Source organism: Cololabis saira, chromosome 10 (assembly GCF_033807715.1).
Source record: "Cololabis saira isolate AMF1-May2022 chromosome 10, fColSai1.1, whole genome shotgun sequence".
Lineage (NCBI taxonomy): Eukaryota > Metazoa > Chordata > Actinopteri > Beloniformes > Belonidae > Cololabis > Cololabis saira.
Window position 1 is genome coordinate 33,752,250 of NC_084596.1, and position 17,899 is coordinate 33,770,148.

The 17,899-nt window shown below is 41.2% G+C and overlaps 3 protein-coding genes across 3 annotated transcripts; 1 reads left to right on the top strand and 2 right to left on the bottom strand.

The window, feature by feature from the left end:
* Positions 1-585, bottom strand: insl3 (insulin-like 3 (Leydig cell)). The gene is made up of 2 exons (XM_061731218.1): positions 393-585; positions 1-203 (listed from the first exon to the last, which is right to left on the bottom strand). The coding sequence occupies exons 1-2, from the start codon at positions 583-585 to the stop codon at positions 1-3; spliced, it is 396 nt and encodes a 131-aa protein (XP_061587202.1).
* Positions 586-2,938: 2,353 nt separating this feature from the next.
* si:rp71-39b20.4 (potassium voltage-gated channel subfamily V member 2) lies at positions 2,939-9,332 on the bottom strand. The gene is made up of 4 exons (XM_061732653.1): positions 8,554-9,332; positions 7,803-8,436; positions 6,134-6,259; positions 2,939-4,828 (listed from the first exon to the last, which is right to left on the bottom strand). The coding sequence occupies exons 1-4, from the start codon at positions 9,084-9,086 to the stop codon at positions 4,511-4,513; spliced, it is 1,611 nt and encodes a 536-aa protein (XP_061588637.1). The 5' UTR covers positions 9,087-9,332; the 3' UTR covers positions 2,939-4,510.
* A 748-nt stretch (positions 9,333-10,080) lies between these two features.
* rps28 (ribosomal protein S28) lies at positions 10,081-15,175 on the top strand. Its single transcript, XM_061731219.1, has 4 exons — positions 10,081-10,156; positions 10,433-10,480; positions 14,037-14,159; positions 15,070-15,175. The coding sequence occupies exons 1-3, from the start codon at positions 10,118-10,120 to the stop codon at positions 14,157-14,159; spliced, it is 210 nt and encodes a 69-aa protein (XP_061587203.1). The 5' UTR covers positions 10,081-10,117; the 3' UTR covers positions 15,070-15,175.
* Positions 15,176-17,899: the final 2,724 nt, after the last annotated feature.

The window sequence follows — 17,899 nt, forward strand, 5'->3', positions numbered from 1 at the left end:
TTAGCAAAACTGAATCAGTTCTTTCAAGCTGCATCCTTTCTCACAGCAGATGTCGGATATTTTTCCAGGAGCTCTTCTGATCCGAAAGGACATGGGGTACAAGTGAGGAGCCGAAGAGAAGACGTCCTTCCTTCCGTCAGGCTGCGAGGGGACGGGGGCGGTCGCTGAAGCTTGGTGTTCCTCAGGGTAGACATCCTGGCCCCCTGCGCAGAGGTGAGTAATGAAAGCAGGATTTAGAGAGAAACCACTGGAAGCGTCCTCCGGCACCCAGCTGAGGACACACTGATCACTTCACACGTTGCAGTGACGTCTTTGAAGACCTGCGTTCAACTTTTAAAAGTATGGTAGCTTACATCTTTTAAACCAAGTAAGCAGGAAAAGGGAGAACTTACAGCGAGTTGTGTAGTGGTTTTGGACCAGTTCTGCATCCGGGATGCTCCTCCTCAGTCGAGAGTTGCCACAGTAGGAGACGGCCAGTCGGATCAGCTCTCTCCCACACATCTTAATCCTGTCCTGTTCCTTAGCTGCACACCCCACCGCCCCCAGCACCACCATCAGAGACAACAAGCACTTGGTAGTCTTCATTGGACAAAGTGTTGACGCGCTCCGTTTGGCCAGAACAAGCAGAGGATGAACGAAGCCGATGACGGATGAGAGTCTGGTGACTTGTGAGAGGAACCTGGGGGTGTCTATATAGTCCCTGTTTTTTACCATGAGTGTGGTCATAAAAGTGTTGACACAGATTGTTCAAGAGATGCAATCAGCCTTGATGGGAGGAAAAGCATGTCCTGATCTTAGGTACAAAAATAATTCAAGGGCTCAAGGATGAAACTGTCACTGAGATGAAGACCTTGCCTTACTTTCAAAGTAACTGTTTACCCATCAGGGGAACATTTTGTTGATGGTTTCGGATCAGCGAGAGTCACAAGAGCATCGTCTTTGATCATAACACACACCAGGGTTTTGTTTTTTAAGGAATCTATAAACTTATATTTTGCACAGATCAATTAAGCATATTTTATTGAATATTATACTAGGGTTAAAGTTTAAAAAAAAAAAACTCTCTCTCCTTGAATTTGAGTTCTAGGTGCATCTTATCGGAATCGTGACGAATGGGAGCGAACTGGAGGTGAGCGGACAAGGCTGTCGAGGATGCTGATGTAACTATTCTCTCACAAGGTGAACCTGAGTGACGCTTCAGCTGCACATTCAAACCAGAGGGGACCGCTTCGTTTGACCCCTGCAAACGTCTTCAATGTTCAATGTCTGTTGGCGTTTGAACCTTGAATGACAAGTTAGTGATGAGCAGTTTCATTACTGTCAGCTGTAGTTAAGAAACAAGCTGATGCACGTGAGTGTGGGTGAACTTCTGACTCACATCTTCAGTTTCTGGCAGATCAACAAAGGATGCTGCATATATATTATATATATATATATATATATATATATATATATATATATATATATATATATATATACATATATATATATATATATATATATATAGAGAGAGAGAGAGAGAGAGAGAGAGAGAGAGAGAGAGAGAGAGAGAGAGAGAGAGAGAGAGAGAGAGAGAGAGTGTACTGACTTAGTATTTTGTTAACTATATATTATTGAGTTGTTTTATGTTAAGTTTTATCTGCCAAGGGACCACAGAGGAAAATTACAGATAAATACAATAACTGAATAAATAAAAGCTGGTCCATCTAGACTTTCATTAGATTAATAAATTATTCATGAGTATAGCTATTTTGATGGAGAGTTTGTATTGTGTGTATTTGTAAAGTGATTTTTCCTCTGCTGAAAATGTTTAATTTTTGTCGTATGGATTAGAACATATATATACAGTATATGCAAGTCTCCAAAAGGGTGGACAAACTGTATCTATAAATAGCAATTCAGATGTGTGTGTGTGTGTGTGTGTGTGTGTGTGTGTGTGTGTGTGTGTGTGTGTGTGTGTGTGTGTGTGTGTGTGTGTGTGTGTGTGTGTGTGTGTGTGTGTGTGTGTGTGTGTGTGTGTGTGTGTGTGTGTGTGTGTGTGATGACAAGGTGATGACGACCGTTGGTTAGAGTCAGGTGTGATGATGGACATGGCAACATCTGAAACATGCAGGACAGGACCACTGCTCTACACTGCTCTACATGATCCTTGCTATGATTTAGACTAAACTCGTATCTATTTCTTCACCTCAGATCCTTTCTTCTTTGCTCTGCTCCCCTCTGCTGTTGCTCCTTCATTTCACAATCTTTCTGGACTTTCTCGTTCACATTAAGTTATTTTCAGACCCCCAACCACGCAGTTAATTGGAGTTTTTGTAATAAACTAATCTCCTGGAGCCTCTCCTGCTTCCTGGGAATCCTGCTTTCAAGTCACCTTCCTTCACACACACACACACACACACACACACACACACACACACACACACACACACACACACACACACACACACACACACACACACACACACACACACTCACACACACACACACACACACACACACACACACACACACACACACACACACACACACACACACACACACACATACACACACACAGGAGACAGTAGGAAAATTTACAACTACAACGTCAGTTACTTTTAATCTGCCGTTTTACCTCTCTATCCTGTTCTTGACTGTATCTATTCTTGTCCCTCTGGACCTGAATGTTAAGAAGTGTCTCTCGGTTGATGCTGCCAGCGCCATCGAGCCCCTGGCATCTCCCCAGCTTCCTTATCCTATAAAACTATTAGACAGCCGGCCGTCGTCTGTCAGACAAAGAGGACGCCTGTCTGCTCTTGGAGACGGGTCAGATACAAACGTGTGACACCTAAAAGCACTGTTGGTTGTTATGCTGTGTAGATTAAAATACTTTTATTAAGCAATGTTTTGCCTTAAATCATAAAGCATCTAGGAAATATGTACATACATGTTTTAAATTTGCTGTGTTACTATAAACTCATGTAAGAACAACACGGTCAGTCATTACACAGTACTTGTATATGAGTTTTTACAACAACTGAAGACATTTTTTAAACAAGAAAGTAAATATACCACACATGCACCAAAACGCTGAAAAGAAATCTGTAATTATAATAATTAATTATTATTATCATTACTTATTCTCACATCTAAATCAGTGCAGCTTCTACCCAAACCAAACATCTGGATATCTTGTTATAAATGTGTATCTTCTTGCAGTTACTGTAATTTAACATGAGAAAAAATGTACAAGTACTTTAGACTGTTTAATTACTGTCTCAGTTCTCTAAAAGAGGTCAAGGTGGATAAAACATCAGTAATGTTACAGTCATGTTTCCCAGCCGATCTGCATGGCCACAGTTAGGTGACGTGTTAACTGTGTGAAGCCTGGTGAATATTAGAGCAGTTTATGAAGGTTTTGAAACAGAAAGTGACAATAAATGATAATGTTTACATAATGAAACAGAGATCGTGGGTTTTGGTCAGCATATAAAGACCTGATACACTCTTTAAACATGGGTGGGGGTCCACTCACATGATGCAGCAGGTCTTAATGGATTAAAGATCAGGAGAACAGTTAAACACAGAGAGCAGCACGACACACAGACAGCCTGATAAGACCAGACTTGTTCAGACCTCTTCCTGCTGAACACGGAGCATTAATATTACAGAACTACCACCGTCCATACAGTATGTAAGTGTGAATAAAAGCATGAAGCAAACTGACGTACACTAAGGTACCCTTTAAGTCCTCAATTAAAGCCCGATTGCTTGCACACGATCAGATATTCTGTGCCACAAAAATAGCACAGTGCATGAGAGACTTTCACCGAGACAGGAGGTACAAGAGAAAATCCCGGTAATCCCTGAGAGCAAAGTCAAACAGTGGCTCCTGAACTGACACCCATGCACCTATCCCACTTAGGTGACATCATGTGCCACATTGAAAATAGGGTGAAAAAAAGTGCTTTTTAGGTGATATAGTGCATGCCATGTGGAGGAGTTTTGCAATGATCCTTTGGAAATAACTCTACATCTATATCTATAACTCTCAAACTAAAAAAAGGAACGACAACAAACAGAAGTCACCATCATGTGCAATCAGTTAATGGCATGTCACAAACTCAAAGTAGTGCTGTTTTTTTTGTCCAGAGTATCAGTGATATAGGTGGAAGATGCCTCGTAGATGTCCAAAACAGAGACGATCACGTCACAGCCTCTTGAAAGCATCATTAATCATGTTACAGCTTGACCCCTTTGTCCCCATCATTTATCTCAGTTCGGTCAGCACTGATAGCAGACGGGAGCTATTCTTAGAAACATCCGGTGACAGATCTCTGTCCGTCTGACAGAAGAATCATCATCCATAGTGTGCAAACAGTACCGATGGTAAAGCATAGCTTCAATCTTATCTGAACTGCTTCAACATCCCCCCCTCAGGTGGTTAAACTCACAAGTCACAAACTTTCCAAACCCACGAGTGATAAGGCCATTTGGGCTTCGCAAAGTCACTCTGACGCAGCTTCCCTCATTCCTCCGTCTCATGGTTGGCTTGTCTCCCGCCGGGTCGATAGTGAATGTCATCGTCAGAGTCTTCCAGCTGGGGCGCGAAGCAGTTGTCGCACTTACGCCTCAGACGTTTCTTGAGCTTGAAGGTGCGCTCAGTGTTGGTACACGTGTATTCCTGCTCCTTCAGTTTCGCATAGTAGTCTGAGAACTTGTTGAAGAGAATTGAGATGGGCATGCCATTAAGGATGATGCCAAAAGAGATGCAGCCGAACGCCACGCAGCGGCCCAGGTAGGAGATCGGGACCACGTCCCCGTAGCCGACTGTGGAGATGCTCACCTGTGGGCAGAAAACAGTAGCATCACTTCAAAAGACAGATGTTTAGTCTTCCCAACTTTGCTTAATTCTTGTAGCCTCATGAGGATCTTTTTTTCTTGTTTTATGTGGTCAGTGTGTTTTGTAAGTTGATGATGAAGACGATGAAACAGATACGCTGGGACATCGTGCCTTCTCTCTCTCTGGATCTGGCCACAAATGAGAAGCATTACACCATGTTGGGGATTAGACACGTAAATTAACAGCTGCCACTGGATAAATAACACCCCCAGATCCTTAAATCAGAGTGAGAAAACTGGACTTGTGACATGATTGAGGCTTTTACTCAAGTAATCAAGTAACCATACATCAGCTTGATGATCCTCAGCCACTTATAAATGGGAATATAAATTATATCTCAGAAGAAGAGGTTGTCCAACAACTTGAGACTGACTGTAAACCCTTGACGGCTAAATCTGATTTCTGATCTCTAAAAGCTGATTCAGCCACCCAGCAGGATATGAACCCTTGAAATCGATTGAGCGGTTGAGTTGACCGCCTTTTAGAGTCACATAGTAGCACGGGGATTGGTTCTGCTTTGCAGCCGTCTACTCGTGCGTGTCATACGAGGCAGACGGCACCAGAGGTTAATCCTTGATACTCAAAATGCAATGCACTGCTTGATCACGCTGACACCGACCCCCAGCTGAGCTTTTCCTAAGTGCTGTAAAGGAGAGCAGATTATCAAAGTTCACGACCAATTTAATATGATCCAGACGAATCTGAGTACCAGAGTGCTGTAAAAACCACCCACATCCTCTGTGTGCAGTAAAATATTACCATCCCCAACGATTAGGAAGAGAGGGATATTTCTCCTTATGAGGTCAAAGGAGGTGTTGTGTAGCCAGACTGGACTTTTGGTTGGATGGATGGATGGATGGATGGATGGATGGATGGATGGATGGATGGATGGATGGATGGATGGATGGATGGATGATGGATGATGGATGATGGATGATGGATGATGGATGATGGATGATGGATGATGGATGGATGGATGGATGGATGATGGATGATGGATGATGGATGATGGATGATGGATGGATGGATGGATGGATGGATGGATGGATGGATGGATGGATGGATGGATGGATGGATGGATGGATGGATGGATGGATGGATACATAATCACAGTCATCATCATCATCATTATCGTCATCATTTTTGCTTTCCTAATAATGTCCTCCTTTTTTTCTGAAGCTTCATTAAAAGAACATTTGGAGGCTCAAACAGCACAAGCTGGGATGCTGATGTGGGTCCTTCACTCACCGCAGCCCACCACCAGGCGTCCGGGATGCTGCTGAACGGCGTCCCGGGCTGATCCACCTCCACAGAATGCATCAGGGCAGAAAAGGTGAAGATGCCCATGGCGATGAACAGGAACAGACAGCAGACCTGCGGGACAGGAGGGCGCGTGTTGGCGGCGGCTTTCACTGATACTGTGGCGTATATCAAATACATTCCTACATGATGTACTATTTTGTTTATTAGCAACTCTTTAAAAGAGCATGAGGCTCCATTTAAGAAATGAGACTCATTAGCGCCACCCTTCACCACGACGGCCGTTGGGGGTACTGCAGCCAACAGTGAAGCCGGCACAGGAGAACGGGGAGAACGTGCATGCAACGTCATTTGACGTCACATCCACAGCCACGCGCGGGAAATTCCGGTCACAATTGCAGCACATTTTGCAGCACACAGACTGTTCAAGGCAACGGAGAGATACACTAGAGGGCCCAATTTTTTTTGGTTTGGAACGCTTCATCTGACATTATTACTAGAAAACTTAAAACGTATACGAATTTTTTTCATAAATCCTGCCTCAATCCTGCCTCATGCTCCTTTAAGTTTTGGTATGAATCCATCGACATATATAAGAAAATGAGGTGATGACATTTTATATTGTTAAACAAACATTTCACAAGTGGTAAACACAGGAAGGTCACTGCCCTCTGTAACGTGGTTTTGCATCCTGGAGTACAGGAGGGGGCTTGTTGTGATTGGGGAATAACCCAACGTTTTATTTATTCTATACTATATTTGACACAAAGGAATAAAGGTTTGCTGCATTTCTGTGTAAATATTGTCCCAAATACTGAGTGTTGTTAATGATTCTTATAAATTTTGACAATCTATTTTTGAGTCTTGGTTTTCCTGTATTTGAAAAGCTTCGTATTAGTGAAGTTGTAGTTGAAGGTCTCCTTTCTCTGTTCTTCATTCTCTCTTCTTCTCTCTTTTCCTGCTCTGCCCAGCTGGCCTCCGGCAGGAGGGTCCCCCCTTATCATCCAGGTCCTGGTCCAGGTTTCTTCCCTCCTAAAGGGGAGTTTTTACCTGCCACTGTTTGGCTTAAAGGGGACCTATTAAAAACATGTTTTTCTTGCTTTAACATATATAAAGTGGTCTCCCCTCAGCCTGCCAACTCAGAGAAGGAGGAAAGCAACTAAATTCTGCAGTGTCTGTTCAGCCGCCCGGATGAGCCGTCCAGTGTCATGTTGCTTCTACGAGCCGTTCAGATTCTGCTCATGTCGTTACGTAACGGCATGAGCGATGTATGAAACCACGCCCACAACTAACTCCGCCGCTCATAGATAATGAGGTTAGAGACTGGGAAGATAAAGACATGGCTCAGAGGCTGGATTTCTAATTTATTTAGCAAAAACAATCAAAAACCTGTTTTTAAGACACTCAAGGCCTGTTTAAAATAGGTATTAGATGCCATAATAGGTCCCCTTTAAGGTTTTTCTCCCACTAGTGGAGTTTTTACCTGCCACTGTTTATGTTTATGTAATAATTGCTCGGGGGTCATGTTCTGGGTCTCTGGAAAGCGCTTAGAGACAATTTCTGTTGTAATAAACGCTATATAAATGTAAAATCGGATTGAATTGAATTGAATTGAAGGTAAGAGTATGCGTTGCCCCCCACTGATGTTCCTCCATACCTGCTCGGAGCACTGGCGGATGGTGAACCCGAACGCCCTCATGCCCGTGGAGTGACGGGCGAGCTTCAGGATGCGGAAGATGCGCATCAGCTTGACCACCTTGAGCACCTTGCTGACCTTGCTGACTCTCGATATGGCCTTAAGATCCTCCTGTGCACTCAGGTCCTCTGAATCTATGACAAAAGTCTCAAACATGATCTGGAGGAAGTAGGGCATGACGGCGACGACGTCAACAAAGTTAAGGGCACTCTTGAGGAAATGTTTGATGTTGGATGTGGTGACTAACCGCAAAAAATACTCCAAAGTGAAGAAGAGGATGGAAGAAACTTCCACCCACTCCATGTAGGTTTTGCCACCTAATTTGTAATACCGAAGTTCCTTGACTGTATTCATCGTCATGGCAACAATAGAGATAAGAACAAAGAGACTGGAAAACACAGCGAAGGCTTTGGCTGATAGAGAGGAGTAGGGATTCTCCATCAGGTCCCAGAGGGCTTTACGGAAGTTCCCAAGAAACATTCTCTTGTAAGTTTGGTCATCGTGGTGAGGCTTAATCTCGTCAATCAGCTCCTGGTTGACCTTCAGCTGGTCTCTGATGTCATCCACCTTCTCCTCAAACAGAATGCGGCAGCACCTGAGACGGAGTACATTATTTTTTACACGTATCTCACAGAAACATGGTTGAAACACACAAATAGCCAACGATAGCAGCAGTACACAAAACAGTGATTACCAAATATCTACAATATACCTTGGAGTGTCCTTCAGTTTGAGCCCCCAGAACGACAGCTCTTCTTCAAAGTTGACAGGGCAAAGACTGTCCATCACCCAGAGGACATTGCTGCAATAGAAGTGAAATATGTAATGGAAAAACATGGGGTCCCTGTCGAAGAAGAACTCGTCGTTCTGAACATTGTAGTCGTCACAGAGCGCCAAAAGCTTTCCTGGATCCTCACAGAGAGCAAGGACTCCAATTCTGGTCGTCGGATATCTGATGACTAAATGCTTGGGGATGTGAAACACCTTTCCGCCGACATTCAGATTGACAATGTTTGGTCTCCTTAGGTACAGCTTTGGTACATTTTTTTTCTGTTCTTTTTTCCTGTCAGGGTTGTCAAGGTTGTCCATGGAAGTCCACGCTTTCACTGAGCTGTCCTGTGAAAAAGGGAAGTCATGCTCTTCTTCATCAGCGCTCTGTGAAAAGCTGACATCCCGCTTTACGCTTGCAAAAAGACTGGAGCGACGCTTTTTCAGCACTTTCAACTTGGGAGCTATAGACGCCATTATGTCAGATCCTTAGCCAACGAAGCAGTTGAAGAGTTTTGTTTCAGGTTTGTTTAAAGATCATTTAAAAATAAATCCAAATAGGATATTCCACAAGAAATGCTCAGTTTAAAATAAAATAAAGGAAGCCATATGAAGCTTTTCAGTCAGCATGCAAGAAGATCAGCTGTATGAGTTAGGGAATCAGTCCCTTCTCTGATTCTCTAATCCAATTGCAGTTCTTCTGCCCCAACGCAAGTTAAAAATACTGTCCGCAAGGATTAGTGCTGTGATTTAAGTCTTTGAGTTCTCATAGAGAAGGGAAGGCAGAGTGATTTGAGTGACGAAAGCATTGCATTACTTATAACGCTGTGGAGAACTTTTTTTCCACAGGTGTTTATACTATACTACAGATAAATTAAAGTTTGAGTTGTTTTTTTTTCCTTTTGTCAGCTGAGGTCCACTTCAACTTTTACTGAACTGTTAAGGTCAAACATGTTTTTAAATACATACAGTACATGTTTTTCTGTAACATCAATAATAATTCCCTTTTTATATATTGTCTACATTATGAGCAAACTTTTCATTACATACAACTTTTTATTACAAACTTAAATAATCAATGAAAAATATTTTTGTAAAACTTATGGAACTTAATATTAATGTATTTTATACATGATAAATAAAACGCTGGTGAATATACACTAACAAACCTAGTTATATAAACTGAATGATACATACAAATGTAAAAACGCTATAAAGCCAAACTAACAAAGAGCAGTGGTATGTTCCATGTTTCCACCTCGACGGTTTGTGAATGGTATCGCCCAAATCACCGGAACAGGAAGTTGGAATGAAAAATTAAATTTTAAAATATTTTTTAATATTATTTTATATTTGTGTTGTTTTTACTTATATTTATAATTCATTGTGTGTTTGTTTTTAATGATGGTTAAAATAAAAAATAAAAATGTATGTAAACTTGGATATTCCGGTGTCCATATGAACCGCGGGGGCACCACGTGACTTCCTTTCTGCTCTAAGCTGACAACATGGACGCCAGCCGCGTGCAGCCGATCAAGCTCGCAAGAGTAAGAAAATATATAAATCCCTCACATTGACCACAATTGGTTGGCTATACAGTTACGTTAATAAGTAATGTTCTTACCGGTAACGAGATTTTGAATTTAAAACCAGTTATTTGCACGTATTTGAGCCTGTCTCGGTGTTTCTCGTTCCTCCATCATGGAGGCCGCGTGTGCTCCGGTCTCGGCCTCTGCCTTTCCCCTAGTTTGATAAATATACACATTAACAAATGAGCAGCTGGGTACACATGTTTTAATGTTTGCGTTTTTGCTTAATTGCAGGTCACCAAAGTGCTCGGCAGAACTGGTTCCCAGGGACAATGTACACAGGTAAGCATGGCAACTCTGTCTCTCTGTAAGGTTATTATATATTTCTGTGAGGTTGAAATATATAATAATACATGTGGAATATTGAAGGACGGCCGATGCCACGGCCAAAGTTGGTCAATGTTGTCCTTAAATATCCGATCATACGTTTTTTCCAAGCTCCTTTTGGATGTAAAGTTGTGTTTCACCAGGAAAAAAAAGACAAAAACAAGTTCGTTGGGTGCTAATTATAAAAAAAACACAACTAGCTGTTAGAATATAATTGTTAGAATATTCAATTTTATTTATATAGCGTCCAGAGGTGTCAAAAGTATTCACATTCATTACTCAGGTAGAAGTATAGATACTAGAGTTTAAAAATACTCCTGTAGAAGTTGAAGTATCAACTCAAGTTTTTTACTCAAGTAAAAGTATAAAAGTACTGGTTTCAAAACTACTTAAAGTATAAAAGTAAAAGTAATGTAAGGGGGGGAAAAAGCCATTAAGGACAAAAGTCATTGAAAATGAATGCGTCTTAGTATAATGCAAATATATTAAAGAACCATATATGTGTACTATTGAGCATTAACATGTGTTTCAGAGAGAGAAGATATGATGACTAGTTGCCTATAAGTATTGTAATGGTGCAAAAAGTCAAACTTCAGAGGCATGTTATCATTTATCCTAACATTTATTGGAATGTACATCCAAGTTTAGTTGCAGGAATCTGAGGGAACGGATGTAAGAACAAAACTGGACAAGAACATCTGAAACAACCACAACCAAATTCACTCTATCCGGATGGAGCAATTTAACTGGATAGTTTTTGTTTAAGGCCGAAATGAAATAGAGTAACGAGGCTGTTTTTAAAATGTAAGGAGTAAAAAGTACTGATAATTGCGTGAAAATGTAAGGAGTAAAAGTAAAAAGTCGTCTGAAAAATAATTACTCCAGTGAAGTATAGATAACCAAAATTTCTACTTAAGTAAGGTAACAAAGTATTTGTACTTCGTTACTTGACACCTCTGATAGCGTCTATTACAACAGACGTTGTCTCTATGCGCTTTCCAGAGACCCAGAACAATTATTATATAAAAAATGGCAGGTAAAAAAAAACCTCCCATTAGGAGGGAAGAAACCTTGAGCAGGACCTGGATCATAACGGGCCAATATGGTCACAGAAAGCTGCATGACCTTTCCGTCAGGCTGAAGTTGACATTTTTATCTGGTCATCTCCATCATTTAAGGGAGATGTGACATATTTAAAGTGGAATGATTATGGTTGTTAAAATGTCCCCCAAAATGATCCAATGCACAACTGTTTGAGCCACGGCTGTAAATAATGAAACTTCTGGGTGAACCGTTTGAATTTAAACTGCATAAGAATAATCAGTAGAAAACGATATAGAGATCCAACAAATCCATTATTCCTTCAGTTAAAATTGTTGAAATTTCATGAATTAGTAGACTAGTATTCTGCAAATTATGTTTAAAGCTCATAAAAAAAACTTTACCAATCAACATTCAAAAAAGATTTGAAAAAAAGAGAAAGCAAGGGTGCGTCCCAATACTCCCCCTCGCCCTCCTTTTCTTCCCTAACCCTAACTTTTGCGCGTTCCCGTGAAGGTAGTGGTGTCCCAATTCCTCTTTTCACCTAGGGGGAGGGGGCATAACGAGGGCTAGGGGCTGAGAATAGCCCCTTCAAATCGAGGGATTTCAGATGCTGACTTGGCGAGCGAGGGGGTATGAAAAAAAGAGGCTCTGCGTCGATTTGACTCGCCGACAAGGCAAACAGGCAGACTGGTCTCAGAGAAATAGAGAGAAATAATCCTGTGACTCGTCAGATTTGTTTTGGATGTTTCTGATATAATAGTCTTCAGAAACCACAAAGTAATCCAGCTGTTATCTGGGTAATTTACACACTTTCAGATAAAGTTGCGGAAGATCACGCCAGAATAAAGGGATTTATGGTTCCGCGTTACACCAACGCAGATCCTACGGCGGAGGTTACGCAACCTACGCCGTAGGCTCTGCGTCGATTTAGCGCGGACCCAAGCTCCGGACCCGGCAGACAGAAATCTCTAAATTTCGGAGCAAATTTCTTAACAGGCGTAGCTACAACTGTTAGATTTCATCTATTAAACCAACATATTCCTAAATGATTTATTTCAGCCGGCGTGATTCTCAACAGAGCTGCGTCCCGGGAGAGAGCGTCTCTCCCGGGGCTGACGGAGCAGCCTGACCCGGCGGAGACGTCTCTTCTCGGGCTGTGAGCTGAGGCTGCTCCCCGGGGCCGGCGGCTCTTCTCATCTCCGAAAACATCGGGTCAAATTTCTTAACAGGCGTTATTTGGATAAACTGAGCCCCGGTTGGGGATCTTAAGGTTACCATTATACCTGAAAAAATATTAAAACTTAATAATGTGCCATATTAACAGCGCTACAGCTGAAATTAAAACAGCTTTTGGCTCTCTGCTTCCTGATCAGGTTAGGGACGAAAACGAGGGGTAGGGGGAGAATTGGGACAGGCACCTGGGCCAAGTGCCCTAGATCTCAAGTGCCCTAAAATCTCCCCCTTCTTTTTTAGGGCTTAGGGAAGAAAAGAAGTGCGAGTGGAGAAAAGAAGGGCGAGTGAAGGAGAATTGGGATTGGGCCCAAGTATAACTTAAAAGGAACAGAGATTTAAAAGAAAAAACAAGATTCAGGACTAAATTGATGGAACGTTGTGTTTCTGTGAAAGGAATCAGTTTATGGAAGAATCTGAATAAAGAAAACAAATAATCCAAATCAAACATTACATTCAAAAGAACAATTAAAGCGTGTATGTTAAGTAAATATAATGAAAAATGTTAGTTAAGTTTGATTGACATACCCATAGCCGGCAGTTATTTTATTTTAGTTTTTTATTTACTTAGTTGTTTTTACATTTTTAATTTGTTATTTAAAAAAAAAAAAGGGGCGGATTAGATAAGATTCTTCTTTCTGCTCCGTTTTCATTCACAATTTAGGAACATTTGTGTTATTTGTATTGAATTGTTTTTTATTTTTGAATGAAATAAAAAATACAATGGAAAATGAAATTTCTGCAGCATAACAAATACAGAGCGATTTAAAACTAGTGGTGGAAATACGTAGTTTAACACACCGATTCCTTAAAGATTTATAAAACCCGAAGGTTTTCTGGAAAACACTGTTAAACCTCCCTCGGCATATGAATAAAGTAAGAACTGAAGACATTTGAGGAGGGAATCAGTTTGTGCAAGACAAGTCCCTCACACTGAAAACAACCTCAGAGAACCTTCAGTGATCAGAGGAAAGTCATTCGCTAAACGTATTGGCAGCTATTTTGACCATCTGTGTGTCACAGCGTAATTGTGTATCAAAGGATGTAAATGAGGAAAATTCTGTTAGCTTTATTGTAAATATGAATAACTAGAGCCGTAAGGTAACAACCCGGAGAAAAGGTTGAGCCACAACTGAATTAATGTATTTTTTTAAATAAGTGTTTTTAATAAAAAATCCTGTATAAATCAAAAGTTTGCAACATTTAAATGTCTCTTGTATTCTGTGTTGACCTCTAGGTCCGTGTGGAGTTCATGGATGACAGCAACCGCTCCATCATCAGGAATGTGAAGGGCCCAGTCAGAGAAGGAGATGTGTTAACCCTCCTCGAGTCCGAAAGAGAAGCCAGGAGGCTGCGATAGGTGAGAAGAGAGAAACCCACGTTTTAGACAGACATTACTGATGGCAGGTTTACGTTGGTGGAGCTCAACCATTGGCACATTTCCGTTAACAGGAATGTCCCCTTGACGAGAATTTTCATGAACTTGTACATGTTTCCTTCCTTGAACAAGGTACTTAAGCGTAGCCCCAAAAACTGCAGACAGCACTCGGGTTTGACTTGATGCTCATCGGCTATGCTGTAGTTCGAAATGACTTTTAGCCCTCCTAATATTTCCTGAGTTGTAAAGTCTTATATTCTTAATCATTGCCACCATATATCAGCTCCTGCACATTGATCTGTTATTTTTAGTAAAAGCCAGCCTTCCACCAACTGTAAGGTGATGTTGGTTCGTCAGCTCAGTGGGTCCTGTTGAAGTCCTCGATGAGGCAATAACGGCTATAAGAACGGAAAAGATCCGCCCTTTACTGTTCTTGTCTCCTAAGTTTGACCCTAGACCCCTGCTAATGGGAACCTGCCGTATTACTGTCAGCGTTGGGAAAGTCTTACCAGAGATTTTTACTTTACTTTGAGCCCGGTCGTCCTCAAGACATCAGGTTTTGTGATATCTTTTAGATCCCCCCAATTCCTCGTGTATTTGACTTTTATGAACAGCAAACCATGTGCCCATTTTGTTGTGTAGGAGTGAGGAACAGCATCACAGAACAAGTTTACTAGTGTGGATGCTTGCATTGTTTATACAGTTTTTTTTTTTGGTGTCTGGCTCTTACATTTTATGGGGGTCAGCAGCACTATAGGTTGCTGCCTTCAGGACAGCTCCCACTGTGTCCTTTGCTTTCTTGTCATTTTGAGTTTATGAAGTATTATCAGATGTTTCGTTGCAAGCTGATTGTGGTTAAGATTTTATGTGACCCAGCTCTTTATTTTCACAGTGCCCGCTGAAATTGGGGTGCCGATCCAGGAGTTGATGCCGTCGGGTTCACCATGGACTAGATCTCCTTTTCAGATGTTTTGAAATAAAATTGGATATTGAGATGAGTTTCACGGTCCTGTGATTATTTATTGTACCAGTTCTTTTGGTGGATTTTGTCCTTTCACATGGTGGAATAACATGTCTTTGTAGGGGTGAACTGAATTGAGAAAGACAACAGAAATGACAATAATTATCAGGAAGTGAGGCATTGAGACAACATGCTTTCATACAAATGTATAACTTGATTTAGATATAAGGTTAAGGTGCATTGGTTTTAAATATTCTCAATTTACAGATTCACATGTTAATTTTAGTAGGTGTATTACTGTAAAATTCAGCCTTCTACTGGGGCTGTTCGATTTAACCTTTTTGAAATGTGGACATTCTCTAAAATGATCCACTGAAGGTATAAAATGCACCTATACTTTTAAATAGAAGCTAGCATAATGTCCCTCTCCACCTCATAACTTTCAAAACAACCGAATGTCACAAGAGAAAACAAATGTTTGTTTTTTTTGACATTTACAAAAAGTTCAGTGTCCAACTGTTGAAACTGGGAATTATATTTAATTGGCTGCAGTTCATATTCCCCCCAGAAGAGGGCAGCAAAACACTGAAATGTTTATTTCATGGTGCAAGCCGGCAAATCCTGCTGTCATTCTTATACGGACCAAACGAAACATTTTACAGATATTGTTGCTCTGCAGAAACACAGTTGTCTTTCAAACACTAATTTTCCCAAATTACTGGCGGTGTCTGCTCAGACAAGTCATCGGTTTGGTTCCCCGCCACAACTACACAGGTCAGGCTTTGTGATGATGAGGACAAGGGACCAGTCACGTCCATGAGGACCAATCCTGTTGGAGATGTGGCTCCCCAGCACGTAGACCCGTGTCTGGTGATGTTGCTTAAAGTTCATGTCTCTAAGGGTTGGGTCGATGGTGTGAGTCACTCACATAAATACAGCACTTAATCTATTAAACATCACACAGACTTCTTGTCTACTGAGTCTACACAGTGCCTTTTTCCATCATTTACACCATCATGCTGATGAATGCATCATCTGAGTTTCAGAGCTTTGGTTCTTGCTCAAGGGCACTCATTTAAGAATTGTCGTCCAGGCCAGGAATCAAACCGCCAACCTCCTGATGGACAGATGATCGTAGCTGCCCTGGTTTTGGAGAAATATGAGTCTTTGAATCCATCTTGCAGACAATTATGAATCATAAAGTGATTTTTCAGTTAATTTTATTACACATGACAGGACAATGTTTTGTTTTGTTAAATAGTGAAGGCGTTTGGCTAAAGTCCAGTTTAGGGTTGATAAGAAAACTTGGGTACTGGAGCAACTTAAGCACAAATATGTCTGTGTGACTCCGGCCTTTGGTTTGATGACCTTATTTCTAAGACGTTTTGTGAGAACATAATTCATATTAAAGTAAGAATCAAAATGATAAGATTTTGAGTTTATGTAGTCATTTTCACAAATCAATTGTGCACTGGTGCTGAGAATGAACATTTGTTGAGTTGATCAATTAAATATCAGGTATAATTATGTGCCCAGTGATATTTAGTCTCAATTTCAGCTGACTTTCCAACTTACATAATTTATATTTACTGGTAGTCATTTATTTATTTTAGCTTCTGCTCTCTAGACGAACATATATGATTGCATAAAACATCACCTTTTGCAAGTTTTTTCACAACTGTTTGACAAATGCAGCTCAAACGGCCTGCACTTCCCACCGGTGTTCAACATTTAGCTGTCGCTGTTCAACTGGAGCTTACACGAGGAAATTTATGTTACTGTTAAAAAAAAAGATAAGAAAATGAGTTCATTTTTAAGTCACAAATATAAATGATTGCAATAAATTCAGACTCAAAGCCCGAGGGAAGAAATTCCTCCTCCGTCTGGTTGTAAAGCAGATAAATGTCTGGATCACCTGCAACGTGGAAGTGTGGCTTTAATGGGTTGGGTTTCTCTGAATCCTGTATTGTCTGACACGTCACCTAACTGACATCACTGTGGTGGACAAACAATGACAGTGCTGTGAGAGCGTTACTGAGTTAGTAACTGAAATAAACGCCCAATGCGATCCCATTTTGCTGTTTGGTATCAGGGTATCGCTGCTACACCTCAGCAGATGTTTTCTACCAAGGGGATTTAGCTCAAGGCTTTATCTTTCTTGAATTTCCTCTCAACAATCTCAAAGGTTTATGATTCCTGGCATGTTCTTTCATATTGATCCCCTAGAGCCTAAAACTGTTCACACAGGTGCAGAAAAGAGTCCTGTAGCGTTGCCTGGTGTTGCCCTGCACACGACTTTACTCATGCAAAGCCTCAATTCCACAACAACCTGGGACACTGTACATTTCAATGTTTTCACTGTTTGAGAGGTCCACGGCGTTGATGTTTCGTATCTTATGTGCAGCCTGTCTTTTCCACAGGAGATAATTCAGACCCAACCATCAGAGATGTTGGCTTTTGAACTCACTGGTAAAAAGGCAGACGGTCCCACTCTTTAGTCTGGAGGATGTCGTGTCCATGCTATCCAAAGAGATTCTCAGATTTTAGTTTGTCTGTCTGTCCTGAGTCCAGTTTACATGAGCTTTGGTCCAGAGGTCTGGTTATTAATATATTATACAATTAATAAAGTGAAGTGAAGTGAGGTGACAGTGTTTCTGGATATGAGCATCCTCTTCACAACACAGTGATTCGTCAACAGAGTCTTCAGTCAGAGGTTCAGATGTGCTGTAGCACAGACCGCTACGGGAGATCCTTCCTGCCC